We start from the raw sequence: 17,963 nt of genomic DNA, 5'->3' as shown, positions 1-17,963 counted from the left end.
ACGCATTCAACCTTCGTCACGGTTTTGTACAACTTTATTGACCTGAAAAACACGAGAATAGTATGGACCCACTGTGGTGGGCGTTTTGTGCGAAGTGTGCGTTTGCAGCGGACTTTACGGTAATGCTGCTTTGTCCTGAGTGTAATGCTTGTATGGTGTCATTCAACTACTTTGCATGTCCTGCAAGCCATCATTGTACTACAGTCAAATCTGTCATAAGCGACCGCCCCTTGGTGCAAGAAAAAGCGGTCTCGTACGGCAGATGTATGGTAAATCCGGCATACCGGGCGTGCATAATTATATGCTTTCATGTATTCAAATTGACGAGAATAATGTGATTTTGAATATCATTAAATTTTACCATTGAGTCATATGAAAAGCAAAATTGTTGGTGCTCAATGGCTTCGATTGCAAGGGTGAACGGGTTTCACCACACTTCGTTTCCGCACCAACAACACAGCTGCACATCCATGATGCCCCGATCTGGATCTCAGACGGCGTGCTCAAAACAGCTCTCTCACCGTATATAAAGCTAACCGGTGAGATACGACACGGAAAAATCAAACTTCCAAACAATACCCACACAGCAACTGGAGTACGCTTCGCCACGTTCGAACTCAAACCAGGCAGCTCGCTCCCGTCGTACCTGCGTACGACGGAAGGTTCGCACGAGCTTCGCATTCTATACGATGGCCAGGCAGGTACGTGCAGGCTATGCAGCCAGACAGGTCACATCGCGCGTACCTGCCAAAACCGTCGCAGTGCACACACTTCCAGTTCCACCATGTCCACGCACCCCACAGAAAGCAGCAGCACAGAGCGGAACGGGGGATCTAGCTCTCATGCTCACCGTACCGACTCCGCGCCGAAAGCGGCCCAAAGTTTGAACCACGCAAGCGCCGTATCCAAGACGGCTTCTGACGGCGCGGACACCACGCCGCAAGCAGACCTGCACCCCAGCTCGCACCCAAGCGACCCAGTCAGCGATCTCGACCTTACATCGCCGATGTCGGCAACCAGCACGACAGTGCACCCCGGAACCCCGCCAGGCAGCACAGGTACAGGTACGACAACTTTCAACTCCCCGCACGCCGACACAACTACTCCTACCGAAACATGCAATCACCCAGATTCGGCGCGTGCTGAAGACCTCCTCTCCTCACTGGTGACTAACACAGCGATGGCTAATAGGCCAGCAAACCCCTGGATTACTTTCGAACGACGCAGGAGATCCAGTCCCGGTGCGGAATCTTCACCTGATTTCAAAAATTCCAAAAAACAAAAAGATCAACAACATCGACCCTGCTCATAGCCAACTCCATACCCCAGCACAGGGCTCACGCTTCAGCCCACTGGCGTCACAGGATATATAGTAACATTGTTCTCCACACAATATACTCGTGTACATAAATATTCTTGTAAACATTCACGTTCTTCCTGCTTTCTTCTCCTCACCCTTGTCTTCTTATACCCTCATGCTTTTCTCGTTTTTCTCGTTAAATGCCCGAAGCTTGCTAAATAAGTTCGATGAGCTTCCCTCCCTTATCCAAACATGCCATCCACTCCCCACTGTCATTGCCATTACAGAAACATGGTGCTCTCCTCTCGAGGGCGACAGCCTATATGACCTGCCTTCTTACTCACTTTATCGCTGCGATCGACAGCAGGGCAGAGGAGGCGGTTGCTTGGTCTACATTCACAGTTCCGCCACTCACTCGCACCTCAGTATGTACGATGTATCTGGATACGAATCAGTGTGGATCGAAATGACTTCGCCAAACTTCCAATCCTTCGTATTCGGTGTCTCCTATCACCCACCCAGTAGCGACATACGCCACTACTGTGCCAGCCTTGAGCCCTCTCTCCGCCGTGCTTCACCCAAGCCCATGGTGCTAGTAGGAGACTTCAACGCGAAGCACACAAGTTGGCTTTCTACCGACCCCACCGACAGCGCTTGGCGAGCACTACACGCACTACTCAATACGTACGGTCTAACCCAACACGTTAACTTTCCAACTCACGTTGCTGGCGGAATACTTAATTCCTACATTGATCTTGTTGCCGCGTCAGATACCCTACATCCCACATCAGTGCACCCTCTCCCATCGCTGTGCAACTCCGACCACTTAGCCATCTTAGGCATCCTTGAACTGCCAACTCGACCGACCCCGATCGTCGCTGCAGTCCAGCCCAGGAGCTGGTCTTGGTGCTGGGGCTCTGACAGAGTTACAGAGCTTAATTCTGCCATTGGAGACACTAATCTTCTGCCTCCTGGACCACTCAAATCCACGAGCACTGAGGATCTGTGGCAGCACTGGAGGACGAGTCTGCTAAACACTGCACCAAGGTTTTGTACCAAGCCCCACCTAACTAACCAGCGACCGCATGATCATTGTACACGACGGGCATCGAAGCCTTGGATTACGCCGACCCTCAGGAGTAAGATCAAGAAGAAGCACTCTCTATTCAGAACGTATCTATCGACTCGCTCTACTGAATCATGGAGAGCCTACACTGCGCAACGTAACAGTGTCACGGCCAAGCTGCGGTCCGCGAAGTCTGACTATGTGCACGGATACCTAGTAAGAGAGGACACGGTGGATGAGCACGGTGTGGCGTTCAATCGCAGCAACTTGTACAATGTGATGGCCCTCCTTAGAACCTCAGTACAGCGTGGCGTTCCCGACTTGGAATGTGATGACAACACCCTTAGCTCTGACCTCGACAAGGCTACAACCTTCAACAACTTCTTCGTTGAGCAGAGCAGGCAGTCACTCCATGGGTGCACCGGCCCTCCTCCTCCCATCCACACACCGAGGGTTACTGACAGGACACTCCAGGATGTCACCACCCCTGAAGTGGAGGTACTCGAGCTCCTTCGTCACATTGACACCAACAAAAGCGCCGGCCCGGACTGAATCCCGTCTATTCTTCTGAAGCTCACTGCCGACCGCATCGCCCCTTCCTTAACAATAATTTTCAATCACTCCTTCACCCACGGACAAGTCCCGAGAGACTGGCGAGATGCCATGGTGTCTCCAATCTTCAAGAAGGGCAGTCGAGCCTGTCCCACCAACTATCGTCCTATCTCCCTCCTACCCGTCGTATCAAAATTGCACGAAAGAATCGCCCACAAAGCTCTCTACAGGCACATCCTGCTTCTTTGACCTCTCTAAGGCCTTCGACCGCGTGTGGCACCGTGGCCTCTTGCACAAGCTTGAGCACCATGGCGTAAGGGGTGCAGCACTCAGCACCCCGCTGGTTTGAGAGCTACCTCCTGGGCCGGAGGCAGCGGGTCCGAATCGGAAGCACAGCCTCCGACTGGCTTGAAATCCCTGCAGGAGTCCCTCAGGGATCGGTACTCGGCCCGCTGCTATTCCTCGTATACACGATGGACCTACCAGCAGCTTGCAACTCCCAAGCCACACCAAGCAGCCTCTTCGCCGACGATACCGCCTTAATCGCTAGCGACCACTCAGCAGCGGCAGCAGAGCCAACTATGCTACTAGGGGCATGTTCGATTGTACGAATCCATGAGCCCCGGACCCGGATTCGCCAAATTTGTACATGTTCGATTGTATGAATCCGGATCCCGAGAGCACGGATTCGGATCCAGCCAACCCACCTCCCAGAGACGGATTCGACGCATTCATTTCCATGGTACGACTCATATCTACTCAAAACTCCCAATACAGTCTACTCGCGATAAGTCACGCACAGTGTCCTGGAACAGAAAATGCGCGACTTACCGCGAGTGCGCGACTTACATTATGCACCACGTCATGCATATGTAAAGCCGTTATTTGTTCTTCTGCATATGGACATGTGTGCTGAACACGCGTACAAGCACTGAGCTGCATGTGCACGGTACACTGTACTAGTGTACACTCTACACTAGTTCACGGTAAACTGTAGTGTACAGTGTACACTACAGTTTACCGTGAACTAGTGTACACTAATGTACACTAGTGTACACTAGAGTACACTAGTGTACTCTAGTGTACACTAGTGTACAGTGTACACTAGTGTACTCTAGTGTACACTAGTGTACTCTAGTGTACACTAGAGTACACTAGTGTACAGTGTACACTAGTGTACACTAGAGTACACTAGTGTACAGTGTACACTAGTGTACTCTAGTGTACACTAGTGTACTCTAGTGTACACTAGTGTACATTAGTGTACTCTAGTGTACACTAATGTACACTAGAGTACACTAGTGTACACTAGTGTACACTGTACACGAGACATAGATCTACCACAGCGTGAAGCCATGATCGAGACAAGACGACGTTCCGTTAGTTTTGGTAGAGATTTGACAAGACGCACTTCTGTTTCCGTCGTGCAACATTTCGTTTCCCTTTGCTTGACGATGCCTTCTCATAAGAAAACGAAAGAACAGCGAACAGTGGCTGATTGACTGCGTTTGGTTCGTCTCTATCGTGAGAGTGGAAAACGTCCGCTCGAAAATTTGTGAAGTTGAACAATGTTCCGGAGACGACGTTCCGCGGCTGGCTAAGGGATGCTGAAGCTGGCAAACTCGCCGATGCTAATCCGTCTGGTCCACAGGGAGTCCGCAACAGAAGTGCACCCAAGCCGGTCGTGGTGTTGAGGACATTGTGGAGCTCGGTGCCATCTCTGAATCGCAATGTCTGGAGGCCTCCAAGACATGGGTAGCCATTGAAGATGACCCGCTTGTGAGAGACGTAGAAGTTGACGAATTGATCGAGCATCTGGAGACAGCTACAACTGCAGATGAGGAGTCAGATAATCAGTTGGATGATGATGCGGAGTCTTCAGCAATGGCTGCAGAGGAAGCGGCAGCAGCACCAGCAGCTAGAGATTCTGAGATTTGTCTTTGACTTCATTGTCTCGCATGTTGACCACATCATCACTAAAGTGTCCAGGAAGATGTTTCTTCTCCTGCGACTACAGTCAACTTTGCGAATAACGACACTCAGCGGGGCATCAGAAAAGTGTCCTTATAACCGAAGTCACATTTGAATGTATGTGAACCCGTGTTTTGTATACTTCCTCCGCGTCATCGAAATTGTCGCAGTTTGACTAGTGACTTGTCACTTGTTACTGAGAACTCCATAAGCTAAGCCATTCAAAACTTATTACACAGTACGATAGTCTGAAGACTAGAGTAACGTTCCAGGGCAGTTGGACTGAGAGTTTTCATGCAGAGATGAAGTCCTCGTCGCTGATGTCAATGGACGCAAAAATATCGTTCCGAAATATTTCAAGGAAGGTTGAAAGTTGGTCGCGCCTCATCTCAAACGCTTTGAATTTCTCCACAGGACAAGAGCTGCTATGCTTGTCGTCTGCTACCTCTTGATGATTTCTACTTCACCACCAACGAAGCCTAGTAAGAATACACGATCGTTGCGAGGTCGGTTGATTACCGTCGGCGGAATCACCTCGATCTTGAAATGAACTTTTTTTAGCCGTGGCATGCCCATTTATTTTAGCTGTGTGGTCACAGCTCATGCAGGTAAGTGTACTACCGGTACTAGTACTAGTATCACCTCCAACGCGCCCTCTTTTTCAGCATCACTGGTATACAATGGTACGGCACCTGCGCGTGCATCACTAGCACTACGTGTAGAGTCTACACGGCTCTTGCAGCTACAATCATGTACTGAGTGTCTCAGCCAGAGCGACAAATTTTATCGCTGTTGCAGGCATTTAGTTTGCCGACCCCTCGATGTTTTTCCAAGCGCTTCCACTTGTTCCACGAAGTCATCCTCACCCCAGCTAAGGTAAAACAGTGATGGGGCTTGAGTGAATGGCCATAAGCACGAGAAATGTGCAGGCTGCAACGTTTGACTGATCTCAGCGAGTCGAAATTACCAGCGCAGCGACATCAGCGAAGAAATTACGTCTAGTTCAAAAATTCCAGCTTCCAATAACAGAAAATAGAACTTTGCCGTCACCCTATACTGATGATTATCGCCTATGTCCGATTCCTTGCCTCTGGTACGAGTGCTGGTGAGTAAACACCCCGCTTTATATCAAAAGTCAAACTGCGACAATTTTGATGACGCGGAGGAAGTAGTATGACATGGATATCAAAAATGAAGCTCTTTTCATGCTCTACTGTATAAGCAGAAATTTTGGCGGTGTAATATTTTCTGTATTCTCCAAAATCGGCGGTTTGGTGGAGGGAAATTTTCGGTAAACCCCGTTTTCCAGGTAAGTGTACTAGTACTACCGTAAAATCCCGCCAGAGCGCCCCGTCTCTCCCATCCGCCCCTCCCTGACTTCTTGTCAGGGACGTGATTGATTGTATCCTCGTATGACTCTGTCGCAGTCTGTGCTGCCGTACTGCACTGCAGACGCGTGCTCGACCCCGTTGGAAATGTACGCAACAGTGCCCACCCTCCTGACCAGGGATCGCACAAACCCTGCGTTTTGTCGGGTCTGCACGACTCCTGGCTCTTGACCTTTGGTCGGTGTACGAGATGCACGAACAGTTTTCGTAGTGTGAGTACTTTTTCATGTAGCACTGAATGCGGCAAGTAGGACTCGCCCATCCGCCCCTCCCCACCTGAAGCGTCGAGGAGGTAGGGGCGCTCTGGCGGGATTTTACGGTACATGTATTCAGTACTGGTTGTAACGAAATTTTCGGTGCGTTTTATTTTCGGTAAAAATTGTCTGCACCGAAGTTACCGAAAATAAAACACCACCGAAAAGTTCTGCTTTTACAGTATGTCAATGTGTACTTTATTTTCATATTACCATTGAAAGAAACTATAAAGTCAATATGCAAGGGAAATAGATTGAAAAATTAGCCTTTTGGTAACGATCTACAGGGACATGTACATGTACATGTCTGATGATTACTGTACAATCATGTACAATAACATGGCTGTAGTTGTACTGATCACTCCAACTATTTTGAAGCAAATAATAAAAGCACCCCCCCCCCCCTTGGCTCCATCTTCTTGCATGTTTGCCTTTATACACGCCATGGGTCCTGGTACTTCTGCATGACAGGTACAGGTAGACTCCCTCTAATTCGAATACGGTATAATTCGAACGTTCCGTGTAATTCGAACTTTTTCGTCGTACCGATCTTCTGCAAGTCACTTCAAGTCAAAATCGAATGCATAATTCGAAGTACGAAAAGTGTGCCGGTTGGATAATTCGAACCCAGTCTTCGTACAGAAGAGCTGTTTACAGTACATTGGCTATGTCCTTTGAACGCTTATTTCGAAGTGAGATTGAGTTGCTATCCTTGTAATTCGAAGTTCATTCTTTTCTCCTTCTCTAGCCAAGAGTAGCTCAAAAATCGATCGATGGTCCGCTGCAGGATCGACTATAGCGTTCAAGAAACCCACCTTCTCTCAAAATTTGATTCAAGCCCGTGCGAGGCAAATTGCAAAGCGGGTTTGATTGAAGACGACTTCTTCCAGGTGGCTGACTCTCTTCGCGGATCTTGATGGCCTTTCTTACCGCGCCAGCTCGTGCGCAGAGATGTTGGCGCACAACAACACTATTGTCGTAAATATTGTCTATGCCTTTGCTCCACTTCCGTTCTTCAGAACGACGTGCTGCTGTCCAACGGCCTTTCATGACGCGGATTAGGCAGCGCAGTTCTTTTCCGTTGAAATTGTTTCAGGAAAGCTGCAGTGACTGAAAACTTACTTCTTCACTAGAAGATGAAGATAATGTCAAAATGATTTTGTGTCGATCCAGTGTTTTGATGATCCGTTGTACATGACCGCGTACCGGTACGACCACCTATGTTTTTTCGTTGATGCAAATAAAAAGGTGCAAAAAATATTCAGCATGCGATTTCAAGCATTTTGACATACATATCAGTGCATGAGGCTGCATTTGGATAATTAGAAGTTCCGGATAATTCGAAGTTAGGGCCTGGCAATTTGAGGTTCGAATTAAAGGGAGTCTACCTGTACTTGAAATAGCTGTCAAAAGCCCAGAACGTCGTTATTCAAGCAGTGAAAATGACCTCGGGGAACTAAAAGCACGCTGCTATTCGCGAATTGTCGTTATTCAGATGGTCGTTGTATCCGAAGTTAAATGTATACAGTTAGATGGGACTTTGTTCTGGGCATGAAAATTCTGTCGTTATTCGCGAATTGTCATTATATCCGCAGTCGTTATTACCGAAGTTGACTGTGCGCAATTCCTTAAACACTTCTGCTCTCTCGTCCATCTATCTATCTTACATCCGCCGTATTCTTGAGTATGCTTGCACTGTCCCCTCACCCCTCCCCACAACTCTCAACGACTGGCTTGGGCGCATCCAACGGCGCGCCGCTCGCCTCTGTTTGCATCTCCCCCTCTTTGAACAAAGAACCCACTCTGTGCTGCTGCTGCACCGGCTCAAATGCCATCACTCAGCAGCCACCGTACCCTCTTCCATATTCTGCTTGCACATAGCCTGCACCACAGATATGCACCACCACACCTTCTTGCAATTCACCTACCCGAATACAACCCATTCGCACACTCTGGTTCCCCCGAACCTTTGAACTACCCACAACACGCACAAACCGGCTAAGAGACTCCCCCATCTATGCTTCTCTTGATCTCTTTAATAGCATCTCACTCAGCCTCTGGCAAATCAACCCCAGACGAGATTTCAAAGCAAACATCCTACCTCTTGTTGTCTCTTCCGTATGTACCTGCTCACATTGCTCAGTACATCTATAGCCCCATTGTGCCCAGTCTATGCAATAAACTCCTTATTACCATCGCTACTATTTCAGCAAGCAACTAAACTTTGATTTCTCTGTATCCGATCCCCGTGCCTGTAATTCTTTTTCTCTTATTGGCCACAGGCCATCGTGAGAATAAAAAGATTTCAACAACAAGAATAGAAAGTGGTAGACGCATAGCAGAGATGGCTGCTGATCATGCTTATGAAGCATGATGGCGTCTAAAGCTTATCTATGTTTGGTGTGATTCGAGCCTTAGCTTCCCACTCAGCCGACTCAGTATGTGCACTATCTTTCCTTTGCAGCATTTAACGATACCGCCCATTTCATATATCCTTACAAAAAGATGACCTGCGTAGAGCTAAAGATCTCTGGTAAAGCAATGCCTGCCATCGACTACAATGATTGCGAATATATAAATACGGGAAGTTACCGCCCAGGTCCACGTTGCAAGGCTACATATGGAATCGTTAGCTTGAACTATAACGAAACCAAATATTTTAGTAAACCAAAGGTAACCGGACGCGGCATTTCTGGAATGACGTGCTGCAGAATTAGTAAGTACATGTACCGGTATCTACTGTTTATGCATGTTTATGTATAGGAAGAAAAGAGGAACAAAGACCTACAAGTTATGCTATAATATCCACTAACACCAGCAGTTATTTTACAATCAGCTCTTGTGATAACATTGTCAAGTGTCTGCTGGTGTTAGTGGACATTATTGCGTAACTTGTAGACCATTGATTCTCTTTTCTTCTTATAAATTAATCCTTGGCTCTCCATGTGAGGCTAGCATGTTTTATGTATCTATTATTGCACGATTAAAGAGGTCAATATATTTCATATATTGACCGATTATGAGGGCAATAATAGATTTATAACGACACGGCATACCCACAGCTGTTCACGCGCAGGCACTTATAAATATGGCGTCGTTCGGTGCGATTTATGTAACATTGTGCGAATAGTACAAATACGCGATGAGTTTGCGTTTTTGGAAGAAACTCATGTCGATCCTCGCGTGGTTCCACGATTTGGGGCGCGAAACCAAGAGAAAAGTTTTGAAAGCGCTCGAGCGAGATTGTCGACTTTCCGGCAATTTGAGAGAGAAAGAGGGTGGAAAGGCGTCCTGGCCTGCCCAGTTAGCTGTCTTTCCGCTTCAAACTTGCTCCAACTACTCCTGGCAGTCTGGAGATAGATCTCGCCAGTGATTGTTAGCCTCTGCTTGGCGTGCTCGCGTGTACAACATTCAAGTTAGACATTTCGTAATCGTTCAACGCACAATAGCTTAGATATCACAATTTCAAGCTCACTTGGCCGGCTGCTGTCATCTTCTACAATATCCCACATGCCGACTAAGCAACTTACAGCAGGAAGCAGCCTTCTGCACTCAACAACAACTAAAAGGCCACACCATTTGTCTTCCAAATCAAGAGAAAACAGGCTCCTGACTCGTCGCGCGTATTTAGAAGTTCACGCGCGTATTCTAATGAAACTTGGGGAAGACAACCAGAGGATAGTCCTCTACCTGGGAAAATATCGATCTAAGCTGGGAAAAATTGGGAAGGGCTTCTCGGAGCCGAGTTTGTCAGCGACGACACAAGGAGTATTCCAGAATGAAGCCAAAGTCACACGACACAGAACAAATGTTTCTTGAAGGAAAAGCAGTCATGTGAGGTACGAGCGGAAAGCTTGAAACAAGACGCAGATGATCAGCGTGTTCCCCAGGCTGTCCGGGCCAGGGAGTCTTAAAATACCGGGAGGCGACACGCCACACTTTTCACGATCCGAGGATTGCTGCACTCGACCCGCGAAATTTGATGCGTGATTGAAACGTCGTCGTCACCTTCTTTTCTCAATTGTTTTTGCTATGCTTCGAGGCCTATTCTGGATCTCCAGAGTGAAAGCTGGTTGTTTCTGATACGTACCACGCATTACCTTAGGTTGAGCCGTGGCTTTTAATTTTTTTTGGGAAGTTCACTGCTTTGGAGACGACGGAATGTCAACGTAAGTTATTCACGAAATGTACTCAAATTTGAATTGAGTAAGTGCGAATGACACCCTGTTTTCGGAATAGTTCTCCACTAAACACACCATGCCCATGACCCCTTCATGTTGTCCAAGTTCCATTCTCGGTTTGTGTGAAGTTTCGAGATGAAGATCGATGATGCACTCACCTTTTCATGGAAGGGAAAAAAGTAGCATATCAAACAGAATCCATGCAGCATTTGATGCCACTATCCTCATTCTTCTGCATTCAATGTGTTTCACATTATGGTCCATGAACTACACACAATATTTGTCATTTCTTAACTGTTCATAGCTGTTCATACTTGAAGTAACTGTGTTCTGAGCACATTGCCTTCAGGAAACGTAAGACCGAGTCGCCTGACCAACTGAGCAAAGTTCTCTGCGACGAAAGTCACACTATCCGCAAATGCACTCAAGGCGAATACCCGTGAATACCCTGTATACTGCTTGATCCACTTATCACAGAAGCATACACGCACACACATACCATGCATACGCCCGTCGCAAGAGAAGAACGCAAGTCTGCAAATGCACTGGATGTGCACCCACAGATTTTCTCTTATAGCAACGATAGGGAACAAGATCTGAATGAGACAGATCAAGACTTGCAACAGATAACTGGTATTTTACGACTCCCTGGTCCGGGCTGACTAATCTCCAAATCCAGGGGAAACCATGGCCTACTCGTGTTCGGACGATTTGAAAATTCAAAATTTCTTGCCATTGAAGCCCAATCGAGACTTTCGGCAGCCATATTGTTAAGTGGCGTGAAATCGCACAAAAAAACCAGCCATGTACCCTGAATACTATTGTAATAGTACATGGTATGTATATATTATGCCGTTTACATTGGACATTACTTCTCTACATATAAAACAGAAGTTTTCAGTGTCAATTGTAGTATGTTCCTCAAGTTCTATGACTGAGAATCTGACAGTTTGAGTTCAAATCCCAACATTTGGCTTCAGATTTTTCTTCTTTCAGTTCTGATTTTTTTCTATGTTGAGGAAAAAGTTCTATATTGTAAGTCCTCGGGCTAAGTGGTCAATAATAAGTGGTCAATATAAGCGGTCAATATACAGTCTGTATCGGCAAGAGTACATAAACCAGAGTGTGCAACTCAGGATGGTTCCTGTGGGAGCGTAATTCGTGCAGTACGTCATTTCTGAGAGCATGGTAAGGGACCATCGCAAAAGTTCGCAGAAGCCCCTGAAACGAAGAGCATACGTTGGGGGGGGGGGGGGGGGGGGGAGGGAGTCGGTGTCGAAAATCGCAAACCGGGCTTCAATTAAAAAAAGTATTGACGACATGTAGGAGCTGATATAGATTAGCATGCCATCACAGCCGGCGTAGATCGCTTGTCAGGACGCGTAGTCCATTCATGCAACTGCGCGTGTCGTGTAATGCTCAAAGGATACAAGTACAACTGCATAGCTCTAGATCTAGCTGTTCTCGTTCTTAGATCACCCACTGCAAGGTGATAATTATCATCGTTGCATTTAGAAAGTGCTGTACATTGTTACACACTGATACAACAATGCTTGTGTAGTACACCGGTATTATAATAATTATTATGTGTGAGCATCCAAGTGAAATAATGAAGCCCATATTGTGACTGTCGTTTCGTTTGAGTGGGGAGGGAGGGGGTCAGGCCCGAAACTAACGGTCTTCGTTTCGGGGGCTTCTGCAAACTTTTGCGATGGTCCCTAAGCCACAGGTACGGTGAAAAGTTGCGTAACCAGTCGCGGTGGTGCAGTTCACTGAGTTTGTCCTGATTTCGGTTTTTGATACGGATAGCCTGTTGACTTTACTTGCCGGTGGATGTACGCAGCGTACACAGTCACACGAAACACCGAAATCCTGAAACAGGACGTCTAAAATCAAGCAAACTGGGCTGATTTCCCGGCTCTGAAACATGAAAAATTGAGCTGTACGCAAGTCGCGGCTTGGATGACCTCATCAGGGTGACGTAGTGCACGAACTGCGCTGTTTCAGATCTGAAATGCACAGTTGCACACTCTGGTTTATGTACTCTTGGTATCGGCTATAGCGTACCCTTTTGATTTCCGTGATTTTATCACTATAACCGATGCATCAATATTATGCGATACGATGGGTTTTTTTCTTTTTCCTTTTTTCGATCGACACATGAAAGGCAAGGAAATACTTCCAGCATGGCGTTTTGACAAATGAGCATGCTGCATAGTTGACAGTGCCCACATTTCCATAAAAAATTCTGTTATGTGCATGTACATGTATCACTATAAAAATAAGCAACGTGAAGAAAGTAAAAAATAGGGCCTTTGATATTATTGCTACATGTATTTTAAATTTGAAGAAGCGCTGAGGCTTCCTGCAGCTTCATCTGTGAAAAGAATTCGGGTGGACACACCCATTCCCATAGCGCTGCACATCACATCCGAAACCACCCGAATTCTTTTCATTTATTTTAAAGTTATCGCTATAGCCGATAATAATATAGTGTGTTATGCATGTTTTGATTCCTTGTTGCCATCATAATAATTATCCGATAATATCATTACATCCGATAATATTGGTTATAGTGATATTTTTACTGGATAAAATACGTTTTGCTTTTGATATTTCGGACCAATATCACTGTAGCCGATATATTATATCCGGTCACTCTATAGCCGATCCAGACTGTATGCTGATATTTGACCGCTTAGAGATCACAAGTTTCTGTGGGGGTCAATAATAGGAGAGTGATAATCTAATTTATCACTCTCTTATTATTGACCCCACAGAAACTTGTGATCTCTAAGCGGTCAAATAGCCTATTTATCACGATTCCTTTGCCCGAACCCCAAAATTTGAACCTTTAGGAGCATTTGTACTATAGTGTACATAGGATGTTGCCTATTTTGGGTACAAGACTGTAAGAACAGCAGGGTTCAACAGCTGCAGCACAGTGGTTGGGTGGAATAAGGGGTTGCTTGAGATTCATACTGTTGTGGGTTCGTATCCTGCTTGTTCTCTTCCTTGGTCTTTTTTCTTTCACATGTTCTTTTTGAAGTGGAGAGAAAAATTCTAAGTCCCTCCCTCCAAAGTCGAAAGATTGCAATGCCTAAAGCGGGATTCACAGAAGCTTTTTTGCGATGCGACACGCGATGCGTTGCGATCTGCGATGGACGCGTGCGATGCGAACTCGCGAAATACCATTCACAGAAGAAGTCAGCGAGGCGACAAACAAAGTCTTGCTGATTTGGGTACGTTGCCATGATATTCGAGCGGTTTGATACAACTTGTACAAATTTATAGGCAACTCTTGAACCTTTGTACAACTTTGCTGTAGAAAAGGTCAAAATCGTACGCCAAATCGCTTGTCGCATTGCATCGCAAAAGTTGAGCCAAGCTCAACTTCTGCGATGACCTGCGATGGCCCAGTTGCGGCAGTTGCGTGGGGTGCGACATGGCTGTGATTTGGGGTTTTCCCGGTTTTGCGTCTGTCGCATCGCGTGTCGCATCGCAAAAAAGCTTCTGTGAGTCCCGCTTCAGTGGTCGATACAAGCGGTCGAGGTAACGGCGATATTGGTAATATAGGACCAATCAAGGATCACAAGAATTAGTGGAAGTCGATATAGAAGAGTGATAACAGCATATATTGACCGCATATATTGACCGCTTATATTGACCACTTATTATTGTCCACTTTAATAGCCCGAGGATGTAGAACTTTTCCTCAAAAATCAGAACTGAAAGAAGAAAAATCTAAAGCCAAATGTTGGGATTTGAACCCAAACTAGATAAAGCAATTAAGTGAAAAATTCCACAACGTTTTCTTGTGACTATCATCAGTGGAACATCGTCACATGATAAGAATCACTAAAACAACCAGTTATATAGCTAGAATAATAATCACAAACAGCAGCTCGCGTCAATTACACCAGCAGTGTGAGTTTATGCATTGAACATGTCGATGTCAAATTCCTCCTCCTCACTTCCACTCTCATCCTCGGCATCCTCCGCGCCCAGATTTCGATCTTAGACGTTCCGGAATTTGTTCATTTTAAAATTAGTTTTATACATGTACATGGTCATGAGTGGACATTTAGTTTTATTCCTTGTTTGATAGTGTGCATGTATAACATGTTGAACGGTTGGCAGGATGTTACAAGGCGCAGAACGCACTGTCTATGTCGAAAACTAGACTCTGTGCCGAAGGCTATCCATCATGTACATCAGAGAGCACTATAAACCGGGGGTGAAACGAGTGCCAAAATTGAGGACTCGGGTACTCTTTGAAAAAAACCCGAGCGAGTATAAAGAGTATTTTACTGACAACATAAAACAATGTACTGCACACACTCTCGTAACACTGAACGTACTACACCTGATACACATGTAGTCTTGCATGCAGCCTAGTGCAGGAAATTGACTGAAGTACTGTCTTTTGCTGGTAAGTAGGGACAAACAATAATTTCGCGCTTGCATGGGTTATCAGTACTGGTCAGAGTAACAGAAATGCTTGATGTACATGCATACAATACACTGTGCATAGGATACTTCGAGTATTTTGCGAAACGAGTACTCGCTCGTTTCACCCCTACTTAAAGCCTTTTTTTATTACTCCCTGATGCACAGTGCATGCAGTCCGCTATCCCAACACAAGTTACCACAGCTCCTGTTGTAGCATCGCTATCATCGACTCTGGCGGTGGGCGTCAAAAGGTCAAAGGTGTGGGTGCACGTCCGCTTGCGATTGTTTTGGGTTTTCCTGCACATTGTCCTGTTTCTTTCATGCGATTGTGTGCCTTCCTGCAGTTGTGCAGCCTAACTGCAACTCAAACCCGTGCCCTGATCATAGCACATGCAGTGAGGACCAACATAACTACACCTGCACCTGCGTGTCAGGATATCAGGTGGTCACAAAAATCATGCCAAAAAGGAATATAAGTACATGTCAGGATATCGATGAGTGCCTCACATTCGAAGCCAGCCCTTGCAATGCAAACACAGAGGTCTGTGTCAACACACCCGGGTCGTACGGATGTGAGTGCAGCGCAGGGTACGTGAACACGACCGGCACGTGTAAGAAAGCGCAAAGGTGTGATCATTCGTCTCCATGCCACCAGTATGCAGATTGCGTGGATACGCAGGGCAGCTATACATGTACCTGTATATATCCTTACCTGAAAGGCGATGGCTTCACCAACTGTACAGGTGCGTATGAATCTGCTGCAGGGGGACAAGTGTCAAGTTACTTGCACGACATCTCCTGGGTACCTCTTGGGCAGAGCTAAACTGGCACAAGTGTGCAATGGGATGGGGATGCCGCAAAGTCGTGTATAAAAGCCGCTGCTTACGTTACTTTTTGTGGGGAATTGTTGCATGCTTCTATACAAGACCGGTATTTCTATGTATGGCAACACTAAAACCAGGCTTATGTGCCGACAGTGCATCTCAGAAAACCAGGCTTGCATTCAAGACAGGTATTTCTATGTATGCCAACACTAAAACCAGGCTTATGTGGCGACAGTGCATCTCGAAAAACCAGGCTTGTATTCAAGACAGGTATTTCTATGTATGCCAACACTAAAACCAGGCTTATGTGGCGACAGTGCATCTCAGAAAACCAGGCTTGCATTCAAGACAGGTATTTCTATGTATGCCAACACTAAAACCAGGCTTATGTGGCGACAGTGCATCTCGAAAAACCAGGCTTGCATTCAAGACAGGTATTTCTATGTATGCCAACACTAAAACCAGGCTTATGTGCCGACAGTGCATCTCGAAAAACCAGGCTTGCATTCAAGACAGGTATTTCTATGTATGCCAACACTAAAACCAGGCTTATGTGGCGACAGTGCATCTCGAAAAACCAGGCTTGCATTCAAGACAGGTATTTCTATGTATGCCAACACTAAAACCAGGCTTATGTGGTGACAGTGCATCTCGAAAAACCAGGCTTGTATTCAAGACGGACTTCTAAATGAGACCGGCTTGTATTCAAGACGGACTTCTAAATGAGATCGGCTTTTATTCAAGACACCACGGTATATACATACTTGTTGGTGCTGCCAACCTTCAGGCTGCAGACTTTGTGTTGGCTGAAAACTGGCCGTATTGCATTGCAACTCAGAGTAACAGCAAAGGGGTAATCTGTTTTCCATTTCAAACTTGTGTACAGGCACATTGTACATGTCATGTGACTGCTACTAGGGTTACGGCCTATCAGCGCCCCTTCTCAGTAATGGTTCTCCATGCAAGCCTGCTCAAGGGGGCGGTTATTACAGGGCATTGTCTGCTGTTTGACCAATTGACCATCAAAGAGCTTTTGCCAGTGCCCATGTACAGTGCTGTTGAGCGCCGAAGAACTGAGCGCCAAAGAACGTAGCGCCGTAGAACGTAGCGCCGAAGAACGTAGCGCCGTAGAACGTAGCGCCGAAGAACGTAGTGCCGAAGAACGTAGCGCCGAAGAACGTAGCGCCGAAGAACGTAGCGCCGAAGAACGTAGCGCCGAAGAACGTAGCGCCGAAGAACGAGCAGGCTAGAATTTCACCAAGCACAGCATACCAATGTATACACGGTGACTCAACTGTGCATAGGCTGCAGTACATGAAAATAAGAGCGGTCTAGGCTAGGAGACTGACCCCAGTTCTTTGGCGACCGGCAGTACTGTAACAAAATGTGTTCTTTACCTCGTACTAGGGCACTACTGGCATCAATGTCAGTCCATATTGCTCTGCCACTCAGTTAGTAATACATAGCACAGGGATGAATTTATTGTCATATTTTTGCATAGCAGTTTGTGCTATACAAAATCACAATTGTGTGGCAGTCTTTGATTTTGATTAGCATTTTTTCTTTGAAGGTTGGGTGTTTACCACATTGTCCTTCTTGAGAGCGATGCCTGAAAACCCATTTGCAAAAAACCGACTGAATCATACATGTACACGCAGATTAAGAGGGCCTGCACAACATATACTGCACTGTATGCATGCTACTTGACAGCACAGGCTAGGCATGGATAGTCTGTATGTATCTCAGTTTTCTGCGAGTCACGGCGACTTTTGAGTAGCAGTTGATCGATTTTGCATCGCAAACTGCGATGCGATACAGGATAAATTCATCCCTGTAGCATGTTATGGAAAGAGAAAAGGACCTATAAGTTACTAGTTATAATTAATAGTCCACCAAGGTAACGAGATAACACACAGTCAGATAGTCACCTCATTGGACCTTTCCGCACCCGAGCCTCCGTTGGAAGGTTGTTGGT

General features: G+C 46.3%; 1 protein-coding gene across 1 annotated transcript in view; it reads left to right on the top strand.

The window, feature by feature from the left end:
• Nucleotides 1-17,963, top strand: part of LOC135826815 (uncharacterized) — a 75,270-nt gene that overhangs the window by 19,555 nt on the left and 37,752 nt on the right. The window contains exons 4-5 of the mRNA XM_065339418.1: nucleotides 8,996-9,247; nucleotides 15,509-15,907. Of these exons, the coding sequence (XP_065195490.1) occupies nucleotides 8,996-9,247; nucleotides 15,509-15,907 (651 nt within the window). The remainder of the gene's footprint in view (nucleotides 1-8,995; nucleotides 9,248-15,508; nucleotides 15,908-17,963) is intronic.

Source organism: Sycon ciliatum, chromosome 10 (genome assembly GCF_964019385.1).
Source record: "Sycon ciliatum chromosome 10, ocSycCili1.1, whole genome shotgun sequence".
NCBI classification, from domain to species: Eukaryota; Metazoa; Porifera; class Calcarea; order Leucosolenida; family Sycettidae; genus Sycon; species Sycon ciliatum.
The sequence above is the reverse complement of the archived record's forward strand: the minus strand, read 5'-3'. Positions and strand labels throughout refer to the sequence as shown.